Source organism: Mchenga conophoros, linkage group LG8 (assembly GCF_057382185.1).
Source record: "Mchenga conophoros isolate Kocher_MC1m ecotype Shallow Benthic linkage group LG8, M_conophoros_male_GT1.1, whole genome shotgun sequence".
NCBI lineage: Eukaryota > Metazoa > Chordata > Actinopteri > Cichliformes > Cichlidae > Mchenga > Mchenga conophoros.
This window is the reverse complement of record NC_140533.1, coordinates 5,571,718-5,586,248: the sequence shown is the minus strand read 5'-3', so window position 1 is coordinate 5,586,248 and position 14,531 is coordinate 5,571,718. Positions and strand designations below refer to the sequence as shown.

At 38.8% G+C, this 14,531-nt stretch overlaps 1 protein-coding gene across 1 annotated transcript in view; it reads right to left on the bottom strand.

Annotated features, from left to right (window-relative positions):
- The window catches only part of gsg1l2b (gsg1-like 2b), a 29,172-nt gene extending 19,252 nt beyond the window's left edge, over nucleotides 1–9,920 (bottom strand). The window contains exons 1-3 of the mRNA XM_085283709.1: nucleotides 9,463–9,920; nucleotides 8,512–8,559; nucleotides 4,562–4,714 (exon numbers count right to left, since the gene is read on the bottom strand). Coding sequence (XP_085139835.1) covers nucleotides 4,562–4,714; nucleotides 8,512–8,559; nucleotides 9,463–9,763 — 502 coding nt within the window. The 5' untranslated portion in view covers nucleotides 9,764–9,920. The remainder of the gene's footprint in view (nucleotides 1–4,561; nucleotides 4,715–8,511; nucleotides 8,560–9,462) is intronic.
- Nucleotides 9,921–14,531: the final 4,611 nt, after the last annotated feature.

Below are 14,531 nucleotides of genomic sequence, written 5' to 3'. Positions count from 1 at the left end.
AAGCAATGTCTTGTCTTAGAGTTAGATCAAAGAAGTAAAGTTTCGTTGGGTTTGAGCAAACGTAATATTTCCATTTTTTTGTAATGCTTTCGGACATTGCTCTGTATCCACATTGTTCTTGATAGAGACTCTCCTTGTCGTGACCTTTTACCAAAATGAACAGTTTTTCTTTCCTACAGTAGGAAAGTCAGTATTGGGCATTAAAAGCATTTTAAAACACCTTTTATTCTGGTTTTACTGGTGATTCTATACATGCAGTATTTATGTTCCAGTGACCACTGAAATTACAGTTAATTTAGCTAATTAATTAAATTAGGTTTCAAGATGTCTGCAAAGTTACAAGCTTGATGCAAGCAGAAAATGTTATTGTGGATCTGACCAGCTTATATGTTTAAGTGAGTCATAGTGATGTTAAGTGGCTTAAAAAACAGAAAGTAGACTAGAATGACAATGAGTGAAAAAGCAGCCAATGTCCACAGGAAAACTTTGAAAGACCTTCAGAAAGCCTGGAAAACTATAGCTCAAGATCACTTTAAAAAATTACAAGAATCTAAATCGTTGTCAGTGTGGTTCTGGGAAGGTCAGGAGAGAAGTACAACCATCTATGAAACACAGGGCAGGCTTTGTCATGGTTCTGTGTTGGGGATCTTGATAAAACTGATAAAATTATGAACACAGAAAAGTGCCATCGGAGTTTAATCCACCATGCAAAACGATTTGGAAAGTATCTGATTGGTTTTTTGTCATGCTTTTTTCAGCATGACAATGAAACACAGAACAGAAAAGCACAAAATGAACACTATCAGTCATGGATTTGCCTTCCCAGTGCCTGAATCTCAACATTGATATTGAAGCAGTGTGGGATCATTTTGACAGAGAACTGAAAAAGAGGCAACCAGCATCCAAAGAAGTGCTTTGAATGTCCATCAAGGAGCCTGGAGAACTATCCTGAAGTCTACTTCAAGTCTGTTTCATTTAGAAGAAAGCTTGAAAAACAGTTCAGACTGTTTATATATTGTTATCATACAGTACACACACATATATATATATATATACACATCAGGAAGATGGCCCCAAGCGACCACGTGCTCAGTGAATACCTCAGGCAGTAGAAACCCAAGAAAGAGGAAGGCGAGGAACCATCATGGAAGGACAGGCCCCTGCACAGTATGTACCACCGGCAGATAGAGTAAGTGGCTGATGTCCAGTACAGATGGACGAAATGGTGGTGGCTAACCAACCGGACATAGTGGTGGTAGACAAACAGAAGAAGACGGCCGTAGTGATCGATGTAGCAGTTCTCAATGACAGCAACATCAGAAAGAAGGAACACAAGAAGCTCGAGAAATACCAAGGGCTCAGAGAAGAGCTCGAGAAAATATGGAGGGTGAAGGTAACAGTGGTCCCAGTGGTAATCGGAGCACCAGGTGCGGTGACTCCCAAGCTAGGCGAGTGGCTCCAACAGATCCCGGGAACAACATTGGAGATCTCTTTCCAGAAGAGAGCAGTCCTAGGAATAGCTAAGATACTGCGCAGGACCCTCAAGCTCCCAGGCCTCTGGTAGAGGACCCGAGCTTGAAGGATTGACCGCCCACAGGGGCGAGCGGGGGATTTTTCTTTTTTTTTTTTTTACATATATGCTGTAGGACTGCATGTTTCAGTCTCTGCATGTATTTCCCGTTTTCCTCATAATATATCAAGAAATGAGAAGGCTCAAGACTTTTGCACATTACTGCATTTCGGTTTATGAATGGATTAAACAAATCCAACACATCATGCTAATTTATGACGTTATCATGTTTTAGACATATTTCAATAAAGCCAGACTAGCTGTTCTCTGCTGCCTCAGGTCTTTAAATTAAGCAATGCTAAACAATATGTGTCTCTAGCCAGAGATGAGAAGAGTACTAATTCTCTCATGTCACTGACATAACAAAAGCTGGTAAGTGTGTTTCACAAAATGCTAACATATTTTGGGTGAGCCGTGGATCAAGTATAGCATCAGTTTTACTCCAGGCCTACAAGCGTCTTTTCTATAGTCTAACTAGAACTGCCTGTAGTTAAAGAATAGATACAGTACACACATATGTTACAACCTTTAAGCATTAAATAAATTGGTCAAAGTGTGGACCTCGGTTTTACAGGTTGTACGATTCTTCAGCCTGTAGCCTTTTCTGTTTTTTTAAAAACACATTTTCTGAATTTCACCTGTCAAAGCAGCAAAAAGCTGTGAGTCACTGTCGTGGAGTCGAGTATCTTTCATTGCTGAATCACTGCCCAGAGTGTGGTGGTCGGGATCATTTTCACAGAGTGGATTAGAGAGAAGGTCATTGTTAATTCCTCCACCGAGAGAGGGAGGCAGACTGGAAATCTTTTCAGGGCTGAGAGGCTACAACTGGCCTGAATATATGACTGGATAAATGCCAACAAGGAAGCAGAACTAAGGACTCAGTGGTTTTAAAGTTAAACAGAAACGGAATAAAATCAGTATATATCTCAAGCGTTTGCTATAGTTTTCTTACAGTACTTAGCAAAAGTGTATTTAAAGCTTGGATAAACGTTCCTGCAGTAAATGTTAATTTTTATTTTGGGGTCCTCTACAGGGCATGACTTTTCAGTTTTATATTAGCAAAGAATGCGGTGACTTCATGGACAAGGAGCCTAACATCAATGCAATACTGTCACTATTCATTTGGTGCATCGGTATGTTACCAAAATCAGGTGAAGTTACAGGATGCTGTCTTTTTGTGCGTTACATAATGCTGAAAAATACATTCTTGAGTGCACAGGAGCTGCCAATGCCTCAACAGGACCTAATAAAATTTAATAGTAACCTTGCCATTAAGGGAGGTTAAGAAAGTTTCACTTTGGAGTTTCAGATTCTCATGCTATCCAATGTAATCGCGTGCAAAAATAAGGGAAAGGCCCTTGTCCACAAAAAACAAAATGTGGTTCTTGATAGTTTTCCACATTTCAGCACTATAGCAATCCATAAATATTCTGTTTTTGCAAAAACTTGCAAGGTAGGCTAACTTCCTCCTCCTTAAATAAATATAAACTTAATAGTTTAGTGAGTTGTAAAAAGGAGAGCATGGCTTAAACCACGACAAAAACTACAACTGACTGAAAAATGGCTCGAATTCAAATTCATATGCTCTTCTTCATAGTGCAAGTTATCAGCGCATTTGATAACAAACCTGGCTGTCAAGTCTCTTAGCAATAATCAAACCAGAACACCAAAGAGACCACGATCCACCACAATTCACAGGTTTTTGGAAAGTCTGAAGTAGAGAAAAACAGGACAGCCATCAGTTCTAACGCCTCCCATTTGAGCCCCAGCCTACCCAAGCATGCAGTTGCCTCCAGGAACTAATCATGCCCTGTCCTTGTCCCTTACATTGAGTGCATGGCTGACAGCTCCTCCATCATCTCAGATTCTTTCATCATCCCGTGTACAAAGATGACATCACAACCCCTTAATGCAGAGCTAAGTATAAAAAATCTGAATTGTCTGCTTTGGTTTTCATCTAAAGCTCCAGATTTCCTCCAATGTCCTTGATCTGTCTTACTACTTTTTACCTGGAGGGGGGTAAATTCTAAAACACCTCTTTCCCCCCCCTCAGGGCATATTGTTACACTCTTTCGGGAGCTTGTGAACTAGATGGGAAGAACTGCCAATGTATATCCTCATCAATATGCATGGAAGAGATCAGGTGAGAGGTACAACAGTGACTGTCTAAAGTCAATTGTAAAACATGGTAGAGGCTGTGGCTGCATTTCAGCCAGTGTTGCTGGAGAACTGGTCAAAATGACTCAATTAAACATTGAATGAGTTGAATGAATGCAGAAAAGTACTGTAAGACTTTGGCCCATCCTGCAAAAAAATCATCTGGAAAGCACTGGATTAGCAATAGCTTCTTCTTCTTTTTTTTAAGTACGACACATATCTAAAATAGTTGCAATAAAAGCATAACTGGATATGAAAATCAAACAATGGAACACTATCGGTTATGAACTGGAGTAATAGTAATGGAAGCAACATATCAGTTTATATGTGACAAATGGAAGACAAAGACTCCTGGAAGCAGCATCTTTCTGATTTAAATTTCAATTCTTTATTTTACTGACCAACGCTGTCTGAGCAGGTTTTGGTTACAAACACGTAGAAAGCAGAAGAAGATACTCAGTATCTGCTACCCACATATGATTGGCTTTACTGAAAATCCTCCCTTTAACGCAAGAGAACAACAATGAGTTCTAACTTTGGAAGCCAGTTAACCTAGTTTCAAGGTTTTCCAGTTGACTTTTGGGAGGCTATAAGACTCACTAATGGCAGCAACATATAGTTATATATAGTATAGTTAGTAATATGTCCAAATAAAAGCTCTTCTCATCTAAAGTGGAAAAAGATACTGACAACAATCACAGTATCTGTAATCTTTTCATTGGAGAGCACAAAACAAACATGAACAAAAATAGCGCTCATTGAATCACAACTATTTGATTTGATGCTTTTCACTAACTTGATGGCAAAGATGGTAATTATATTAATGCTTCTCACCTGACAGCACAGTGAATATGGCAGCAAAGGCGTTGAGCTTGAGCCCGTCGATGACGTTGCCGATGTGACACACTTCTATGGACATAAGGATGCCTCCGGTGGCCAGCAGGAGAATGTAGAGGCACTCTGCAACTATGCACAGCCACAGCACACCTGTGAAAACAGTTTGTTATAGCAAAGTAATGGCCAAGAGGAAGAAGACAAAAAATCAAGTTGTGTGGATGGTGGTGTTGAAGTGTGACGTCGTGGGGAGAGAGAAGGGAAATTGGGGCGTGAGGGAGAATATGGGTGAGCAAGGGTGAAGGAAGGGAGCAGAGACGTGAAAAGGCAGAGGAAGCGGGGAAGAGTGAGTGGAGAAAGGTGCACCGGCAACCCCATCCCCCGTATCATTAACCTTCACAGTCAGGGAGAGGATACAGAGCATGATCTACCCAGAGACGCAGAGCATTCTGAGCTGGAGTCTATATACGTGTTAGGACAAAATATCAGCGGATTTAAAAACCTGTCAGTGTACGCTGTAGTGTAATTGCATATATCACCCAAGGGCAGGCAGTTAGTGTGTGGTTAATTAATCATAAGGTGTGTAATAAACGTAACATGCTGTTACCCAAAATATCCCTGAATGAATTGTGGACAGAAATACGTCCTTCAGCTAAAAATTCTTTTTCTTGCTTGCTTTAAATTGACTTCAGTAAAAGATTTCTTCAGTTTAATTTAGGCAGGTGGAAAAGATAGAGGCTTTAAAACACTGCAATTAAGCCCCTTCCATAGAAATGTTTCTTTGTTTTGCTAAATCCTAGTATTTTAATCATGATGCTGGCAAATGGTTTGCAAAGAGATGGATGCTCTAAACCTGTTGTACAGGGACAACGGTACAGGCTTCTGTTTAAAGAGTCTGGCATCCAAGTTATTGTTTCAGTCGCTGAAGATCTCTTTATACGAGGATCTATTTTGTCTTTGCGGCGAGGCTCATATGGAGTTGCCTGGTTACAGATTACTAATTTGCTGCCCACATCTTGTTATGCAGCATTTTACATGTCTGCACACAGTTAATTGTTTGCATAGTGTGTAGGAGGGATTAAAGGATAAAGATGGCATTTTTATTGAATTTTCTTCTTTTTGTATAAAACAACTGAATGAAACAAAGTGTTAGCCTGCCATTGTCTGAGGGAGTTAACCTCAGTCTTTCAAAACAGGTGTCAGTTAATTGTTTTTTCTTATTTTAAGACAGCAATATTTTTCTAAAACAGATGTACGCTGTAGTTTTTAGGCACTACAGTTCTTTGTGTTACTGAAATATACTGAAATAAAGCATTTTTGGGGATCTGGTTTTAGTGGAGGAGTGAGCTATAAACTGCGGTGGTTAGTAACTAATTACATTTACTCAGTTAAATTTACTTGAGTACGTTTTTGGGAAAAAAATACTTTTAGGAGTAGTTTTACTACACTGTACTTTTTACTGTTACTTGAGTAACATTGTTATGAAGTATTGCTACTCTTGAGAAAAAAGTCTGGTTACTCAGTGTGAGTAACTTCACTGAATGAATAATAAACGTTTTAACCAAAAATGCACGAGACACAGACACAAATCTACAGTTTATGTCGAAGTGAGACTTCTTATTTGTTGTTTTAATGTTGTTCTATCTGCTGAGTCTGTTGTGCCATTTGGAGAAATAAAGTAACACCATATACTGTCACTGGAAGTATTTTACCTGTAGTATTATACTATTCTAACATATATTTATATCACCTTCTCTAAATATTAGTTCAATAATGAATTAGAAAAGTGTTTCTTCTGCTTAGATTTATTATTTTGTAATCATGTTATGTTCATGTTTTTTTGCTTTTCAGTCTTTAAAATTTGCACTAAACTTTATATTTTTGTCTGTCTGATTATCTAACTTGCCATCACCAGTGTGTGAATGGGTGGATGACTGGATGTGTAAAGCGTTTTGGGGTCCTTAGAGACTAGTAAAGCGCTATATAAATACAGGCCATTTACCATTTATCTCATTTTTAAAAATTAAATCAGATGTTATGATCAGTTACTCAGTATTCAAATAGCCTTTTTCACTAAATACTCTTTTACTCTTACTTGAGTAATTTCTTGGATGGCTACTTTTTATTTTTAGTAAAACTATGTTGAGGTAGTGCTACTTTTACTTGAGTACAATTTTTTGGCTACTCTACCCACCTCTGTCTATAAATGACACAAAAAGGAAGATTTCTGACAGCAACTACAACGGAGTGAAACCCTCCCAAAAAACCTTGTTGTCAGTTTTTTCTGGAAATAAAGAAGCAGGTTGGGCTCAGTGGAATAATCAGGCTTTGGATTTACATTTTCCCCTCTCTTCCCCGCTGATGGTCTAGAAAATATTCCCATTTTTTTATGATAAAAAAATAATTTTTTTGTTTTGCTAAGTCTGGTACAATACGTATCTTCTCTGTCATGTCGTACTGCCTCCTGACAAAATAAACTGAACTTTTACTATAAAATTCTGACTGAGAAAAAATGAATAAGAAAAACTGAGTATCAAACATAATATACATAATATATTCACTACGTGCTAGCTCTAATTAAAATTTAGGAGTTGAGATTTTGGGAAACATTTTTGACCCTGTGAATGTGACCCACGGGAGGATCTGCTTAATTAATGGCACTGTTGGTGCCAGGAAATATAGCACAGATATTTTTCTCTTCTGCTTGGTTTACTTTAGGACATTAATAAATAGGACATAAATAGTAGCTCATAGCAACTTGCTTTCTTTCCAACAGCCTGCAGAGGGTTACAGCAAGAAGTACAATTGTATCTAAGTCCATGAGAGCATATCCCTGCTTCCTACTTAAAAATGACATCAGTTATTAGTTTCCTAATGACTTCATGATCTTAATCATGAAGTTTAATGTGCTATATAGGTTTTGTTCATTTTTCTATGTCAGTCTCATTTGGGATCAAAACATTATTATGATTTAGGGTGTGGCTATTTTCTGATTGACAAGTTGCTGTTTCAAGGGGGGTTAGTGTCTGTGGGCTCTCATCCACACTCACCCCTTGTTTTTCATATTGGGTTGGAAAAACAAAAGCAGGAAGTTAACAGAAAGATTATTTTGTGGCTATGGTAGTTCATCAACCAGTGCGTGACATCATGATGACTGTTTCCAACCTCCACCCAAGACCCAGATGTGGCTTAATCCCCATTTTGAAATAGTACGAGAATATGAGATTGACCATCAGAAAAATGCATGTTTAACGCACTTCCCCACTGACTTTGTCAGACCCAGAGACCAAGATCCTCTTTCATTTGTACTCTGTGTGCTAAACACCGAGAATGCAACGAGAGGCAGATTTTAGCACAACAGCAGCGTTCGGGGCACTAATTAACTGGGAGAAAACCACGTGGATCTGATTGATTTACTGTTTTGGTTTCTTATTGCCTAGCAGCAGCACAAGTGATTAGGTCATCCACAACTCCATGGTGTCACCAATAGCTGTTGATTTTTTTTTTCCAATATAGGATAATTATGTGAGAAAAAAATCTGGGGTGGAACCTGACTCACTTTCAAATGACAGGAAGTCAGTGCTGATGAAGAAGAAGATGAAGAAAAAACGTAATACATCACTTGGAGGCCTAAAGACGCTTAAACAAATGTCTAGAAAAAAATATCTGAAAGAGGGTCAGTGGAGAACCAAATGACTTTGGCCAGCATTTCATCACACTGACAAAATTACTGAAACGTCCACTTCAGATTCATCTGCTTATTTAGAGTCACAAGAAAGCAGCCATACAGATGACAGAGATCTTTGGGTTATTTTAAGCCTTGAGATGACAAAACTGATAAAGGCTCTGATTGACTGAGAATTTTGCCATGTCCCTGAAAAAGTCTTTATTTGCAGTAACATTTTATACGTAAAAAAACCCAAAAACAAACAAAAACCAAAAAAACTTACCTCTTTCGTTTGATGGTGCAACATAAAGGAAATTTCTGCAATTCTCACCTGTAAAAGAACGTAAATTAAACATTTATTTCATGTACCAAGCTGATAGCATGTCAGACTTCATATGTTTTTCCTCCATATTCCACAAAGATAAAGTTACGATGTAAAATTTTAAAGAAAAAGTTCCAGTCTGTGATTATGTAGTAACAAGAACACCCAACCCCCCTCACCCCCTCTTAGGGTGTCACAGTCTTCTGCCTGAAATGCAGCGTATAGCTGTGTGCTGGCCAGAAATTCTACTGTCAGTGCAACAAATGCATTTATGGTGGTCTGCACACGGACACGTAGTGCTTCACACTCAGTGATAGAAGAACCACTGAAGCGGGTGAAATATACCTTTAACCTTGCTTTGTTCATGTTTTTTCCCATAAAAACTATTCCAAGAATAATTCAATTAATCAACATTACATATATTTAGTTTGCTCTTTTCAGGCTCCCAGACATGATTATTCCATTGTCTGCTTGTTTAATCATAAATATTACTAAATTGTGATTAATTAGCGTTTTATTCATGTATTTGTGTTTGCAATTTAAATGTCTTTGCGTGTACTGACATTACATCCTGAACCTGAGTTTATATAAATCTGTCTATGAACTTCTCTATCTGATATCCTTTGAACAATGGGCACAAAAACCTGTTAGTTAAATATAATACTCATTGTCAGATTATGACTTCCTGGTGACATTTCCATGTAATTTTCTCAGTAGTTTCCGTGATTAATCCCCAAATCCAGTCCTTGTTGATGTGGAACTGAACGTAAAAGTCAATGCATTAAAACCCGGACTTTTAATTTTATTTCATCGCAGCTGGAGCAGCACGTCTCCCTCCGTGACGCACCTCCTCAGCGCGCACAGCGGTCCCGCCGTCAGTCCGCCGTTACTTCTGTAGAAAACCAAACTTACCGGTCATGTTGATGTTCTGCTCGCAGGAGAACCAAATGCCGGTGTGAAACTTCCTCAACACGTACTTGTCCTCCCCGGTCTCCCAGATGTACTGCACCAGCCGCGTGTCGTTGATGTTGGTGCTGTTGAACCTGATGCAGAAGGACTGCTTGGTGGTGACCGGTCCTGTGCAGAACGGCTTCACCACTTTCCGTGTCCCTTCGCACCAGTAGCTGGTGGTGAGAGCCGACACAGCCAGGAACAAGGCGAGAAAGTTCAAGGTGAGAGCCAGCGATGCTCTCCGCCGCCGGTCTATCCCCATAACGGCAGAGGGAAGAAGTAAAGACGCCTAACTTAATCCCTCGCCCTGCGAGACACCGGATTCTGGTGACTTCTCCTCAAATCCTCATAATCCCGTTATTCCCATTAATATCCTCGGCTAATTATCACGGTACATCTGGCTTCTTCAGCGCGCTCTCGCTTCTGTTCCTCCACAGCGGCGGACTCTCATTTTGTAGGTTTTCTCCCCCCACTTCCATCCTCCACTCCCACACACACCCGGCGCACTCCCCCCTCTAGCTCTCACGCACGAACTCTTCGGCGTCGGAGCTCGGGGCTCATTTGTTCCTTCTTGGTCCCTTTTAAGAATTATCACCACACGCCACAAAATGTCATAAAGATCCCCCCCAGCATTTTTGTTTCTTTAACGGCTACTTTTCCCTCTTGATCATTTCTGATGTTTCCAATGAACAACACAACAGGATCCGACTGTGTACCATGAACTCAGAAAAAATGGATGTCACAGTCATTTAGCCAGTGTTTTTACACTCATTGTCTGATCAGAGGATGCTTTTATGTTATTACTTTATTTCGATAACTCACTTTTGTGTCGGTTTATAGCCCATTTCTCGAAGCGTTGGGGGAGGTGGTATTTGTCAGAGTTTAGAGTGGAAACTATTTGGCTATTATGGATAAAACAGAAGAATAGGAATGGAAACAAAATGGAGCAAAAAACCCCAAACAAAACAGCACAATCGGCCTTGGACAGTAGCGCATACTGCCCCCCAGGCTGACCCTCCCAGTCAATAAATACTTTTTCTTTGTTTCACTCAATTCTCCTTTATTTTTGACACGCAGAAAAATACACATCATATATTCAGCTTCTTTAAGTACTTTATGGTTTTATCTTTAAGATGATTCACATTAACCAATGAGAAACAACTTCCATATATTGGGATCCCTGTATGTGTTTGAAAATTGACCTCTGCTTTTGGCAGAGGTGGGTATTTAAAAAAACTGCTATAAAACCAACTAAATTGTCACATTTGACACTTTTTATGTCATGACAACCACGTATTGACAACATCCATAATATTGAAATGTCACTATAATGTCATTAATGCACATATGATAATATAAAATAAATTTGTAATTAGACTTTTTGTCAGCTTTTTTGCAGGCATAGTCTCATCCATGCACCTCTGGTTAATTTTGAATTGAATGAGTTTACCAAAAGAAGTACAACACAATGACTTGAAGAGACGGATTTGACATGTTATGTTATTGTGAATTTCATGATATTAGTCAAGTAGATATTGATTGGCATCAATACAGAAACTAGAAACATAATATAAACCCCATATGTTACAGCAGAATAGACTGAGAATCATTTTTTTTTTTACTCTTTCTTGTTACTATGTCAGATTTCTATTCTGTTGAGGTATTCTTGGTATAAAGAATTATTTTCTTACCTGTTAACAAATACAAGATACCGAAGTACATAAAAACTTTTTTCCCCCTTGACTCAAGAATGTTTTTTTTTCTGTGAGATTTAAAGCTATCTTTAAAGCAGATATAAAATAAAAGTGATCAGGCAAAGGGCTTGTTGCAGTTCGGAGAGAAAATTATTTTAAAAATGCAAGGAGAATCACCATGTGACCCATAGGGAATACACGAAGGACAGATGGAGGAAGAAGGTTAGCAAAAGAGTGTAAAAGGTTTGGTGATGCAGCAGGAAAGAACACTGGGTAAAAGTGTCTGTTCTGAAATGGCCAGTGAATTCATTCAGAGAAAATGTAAAGATGGCCTGGCAGGAAAAAATAAAATATATCAAAATGTGACAAGAAAACAACAAAATAGAAATGAGCAGCAAATACAGGAAACACGAGCAAATCCTGATGCAGGGACTACAGAGTCAGACTGATAGGATGGGGACATATGTTGACCCTAAACACAGAGTTTTCAGTGTCACAGTAGTGGCGCTCTGCTAATCTGGCTAGATCACCATGGCAACATTTGGTTTAAAATCGCTACATTTTCTCAGATTCCTTTATCTCTGAGCAATACTAGCTCACATATCCTGTATAAAAACCTATTTAGCCATAAGTTTGCAATGCTAATGAATAAGGAAAATGCTTGAATCGGGATTGATTTGTTGCCAAACCCATTTTATACTAAAAGCATTGCAGGTGAGAATGTAGCTAATAAGACACAGAGTAGAAAATGCATTAGACACAGAATAGTCAACCAATAAAATTCACCTCACTTTTTTGTGATATATAACCTGTGTAAGGTGTAGAAGAGAAGATTGTGATTTACTATTCCTAAATCATCCGATCTCCACACAGCTGACCCCTGACTATTCAGTATTCGCAGATCATTGTCTCTGATTAATTGGAGGAAAGAAAAGAAAAATCAAAATTTTCCATATTCATGGAAAAATCACCTATTCACTGACTTTTTTGTAAAGCATATCTCAAAATTTGCTAATGATGTCATTTTTTTGTGAGTAAATACATTTTTTATGATAACTAATTTTCAAATATTAACATGAATGTAAACACAGCAAAATATCAATAACATGTTTTTTTTTTCTTAAAAAACTTCCACTAAACAATGCAGAAATTCCCCAACACAAAGCTGTTTTTGGATGACGGTTTAATGTATATTTGGTATTTGACCAGTTAAAATAGATAGTTATAAGTGTTTTTGGATCGTGTCTCAAGCATTTGTGAATTTCAACTATTTGCACGTGGTTGTGGTCCCTAACCTGGGGGTCGATTGTACAGGAAACAAACAGTAGAGATTCTAGAGTCTTTTGGGGCCCTAGGCACCCGGGCCCCCACAACCAGCATTCATCACCATTTACATTATTCAAGTGTCTCTCCCTCATAGTTAAGACTAGATTAGCAGTATTTGCATTATATTTAATGCTATTTTTTTTCACCAAAGGTCCAAGTGACTTCTTCAGTCTCAGCTGACTGCAGCTTTCCCCAATCTCATAAACAGTACATTTGCATATTGACTGAAACTAGCCCACTGAAGGAACAATGGGCTGGGAGGTCAGCTTCCAGGTCAGCTTCCTGCAGTCAGCCGAAACTTGGATGAGTGACAAAACGTTTCTCCCACTGAAAACGTTACGTCCCGATGAACAGAATCAATTTTTGGAGATTTACTTACCTGGATGACTGAGCATGCAACAAGATATTTTTTTGACTCCCAAAGAGGAAACTCATTCATTTTCAGTAAGTAGCTTGTGTTCTTGTAATTAGGTTTGTTCAACAGAATCAGAATCAAGGAACGATACAAAGATATGCCCCGGATTGTGGATAGAATCCAATAGAATGATGCTCCCGATGGTAACACGCTTTCCAGCCGTGTATTCCAGCCCTAACCCTTACATTAAGCCTAACCCGAACCATAACCTTATCCCTAACCTTAACCACAACCTTAATCATATTAGATAGTGTTTTCCAAAGTGATTCATGATGAGAAAGTAAAATAAATGTACATGTGTAGAGTCATTCCAAACTGTTCTCATGTTTCTGAACACGTAACATACAGAGGATTTGTCACATAGCATCGGTATGGTACGTTTTAGGATGAAAATGTGTTGACTCCACTTGCAAAAGGAATGAGTGGAGTCAGGTGAAGAACCCTTAGGGGGTTGGACCTGTCCTACTGTCTCTGCAAACTTATATAGCTAATTATGGTGGGAATAATTAGTATAGTATAGTGTGCTGACTCTTCTCAGAAAAGCAAGAAGACACAGTCATATAAACACAATATTTGCACAGAGATAAGACCCTGCCCCATATATTAAGTGACTTTGGATAGTCTTGGTATTTTCACACCTACCTACAGCAGCCATTTAACCACTCTCATCTTGGTACAGAAGCTGCTCTGCCAGCAGCCGTAAATCACTACAGAGGGTGGTGAAAGCAGCAGAGCACATCACTGGCATGAGGCTTCCTGCCATTCAGGACATTTATCTTCAGCGATGCCTCCGTAAAGCACACAGCATCATCAAGGACCAGAACCACCCAGCACATCAGCTCTTCTCCTTGTTACCATCTGGCAGACGTTACAGGAGTCTGTCTGCTCGGACTACAAGACTTAAACACAGTTTCTACCATCAAGCCATGCGACACCTCAACCACAACACTTAAACACACACAACACAGCCCTCAGAAGCTGCCCTGCAGCTTCACAAGTACTCTGTACAATCTGCACTGGTCACTCAACTTTATTGATATTTATATATAAAAAAAGTGCAATACTGTAACAACTGCCACAAAACCCCCCCCCAACTTTTGTACTGTTCGATACTGTTGCTCATTCTTTATTTTCTTTATTTAATCACTAGTGTGTACATAGATTTATATATACATATATATATTTAGTCAGTTAACTGGAAATCTCTCTTTTTTTCTTTTTACTACATCTTATTAATATTCTGCTCTTTACTGTTTTTCTATTTATTTTTTATTATTATTTTTTCTTCTGCTGTACCATTTTGCTGAGTGACTGTCTTCTGCTTGTCAAATACATTTCATTGCGATGTTGACCCTGTGCTAACTTGCATATGACAAATAAAACTGAAAACTGAAACTCATCAACTCGCTGTGTGTCTCTGTCACTGATTGAAAGCTGTCTTGCCCATCCTGACCTGACACAAGCAGAGCAATTCCCCTAGTAGCAATTACATGGAGGTGCTATCTGCCAGTTTGTGGGGTGATAAAAATTTGCTGTCAGCAGTTAGTTTTTTCTTCCTTTCATGGAGGGACCTGCTGTAAAACATTCAGATGTTA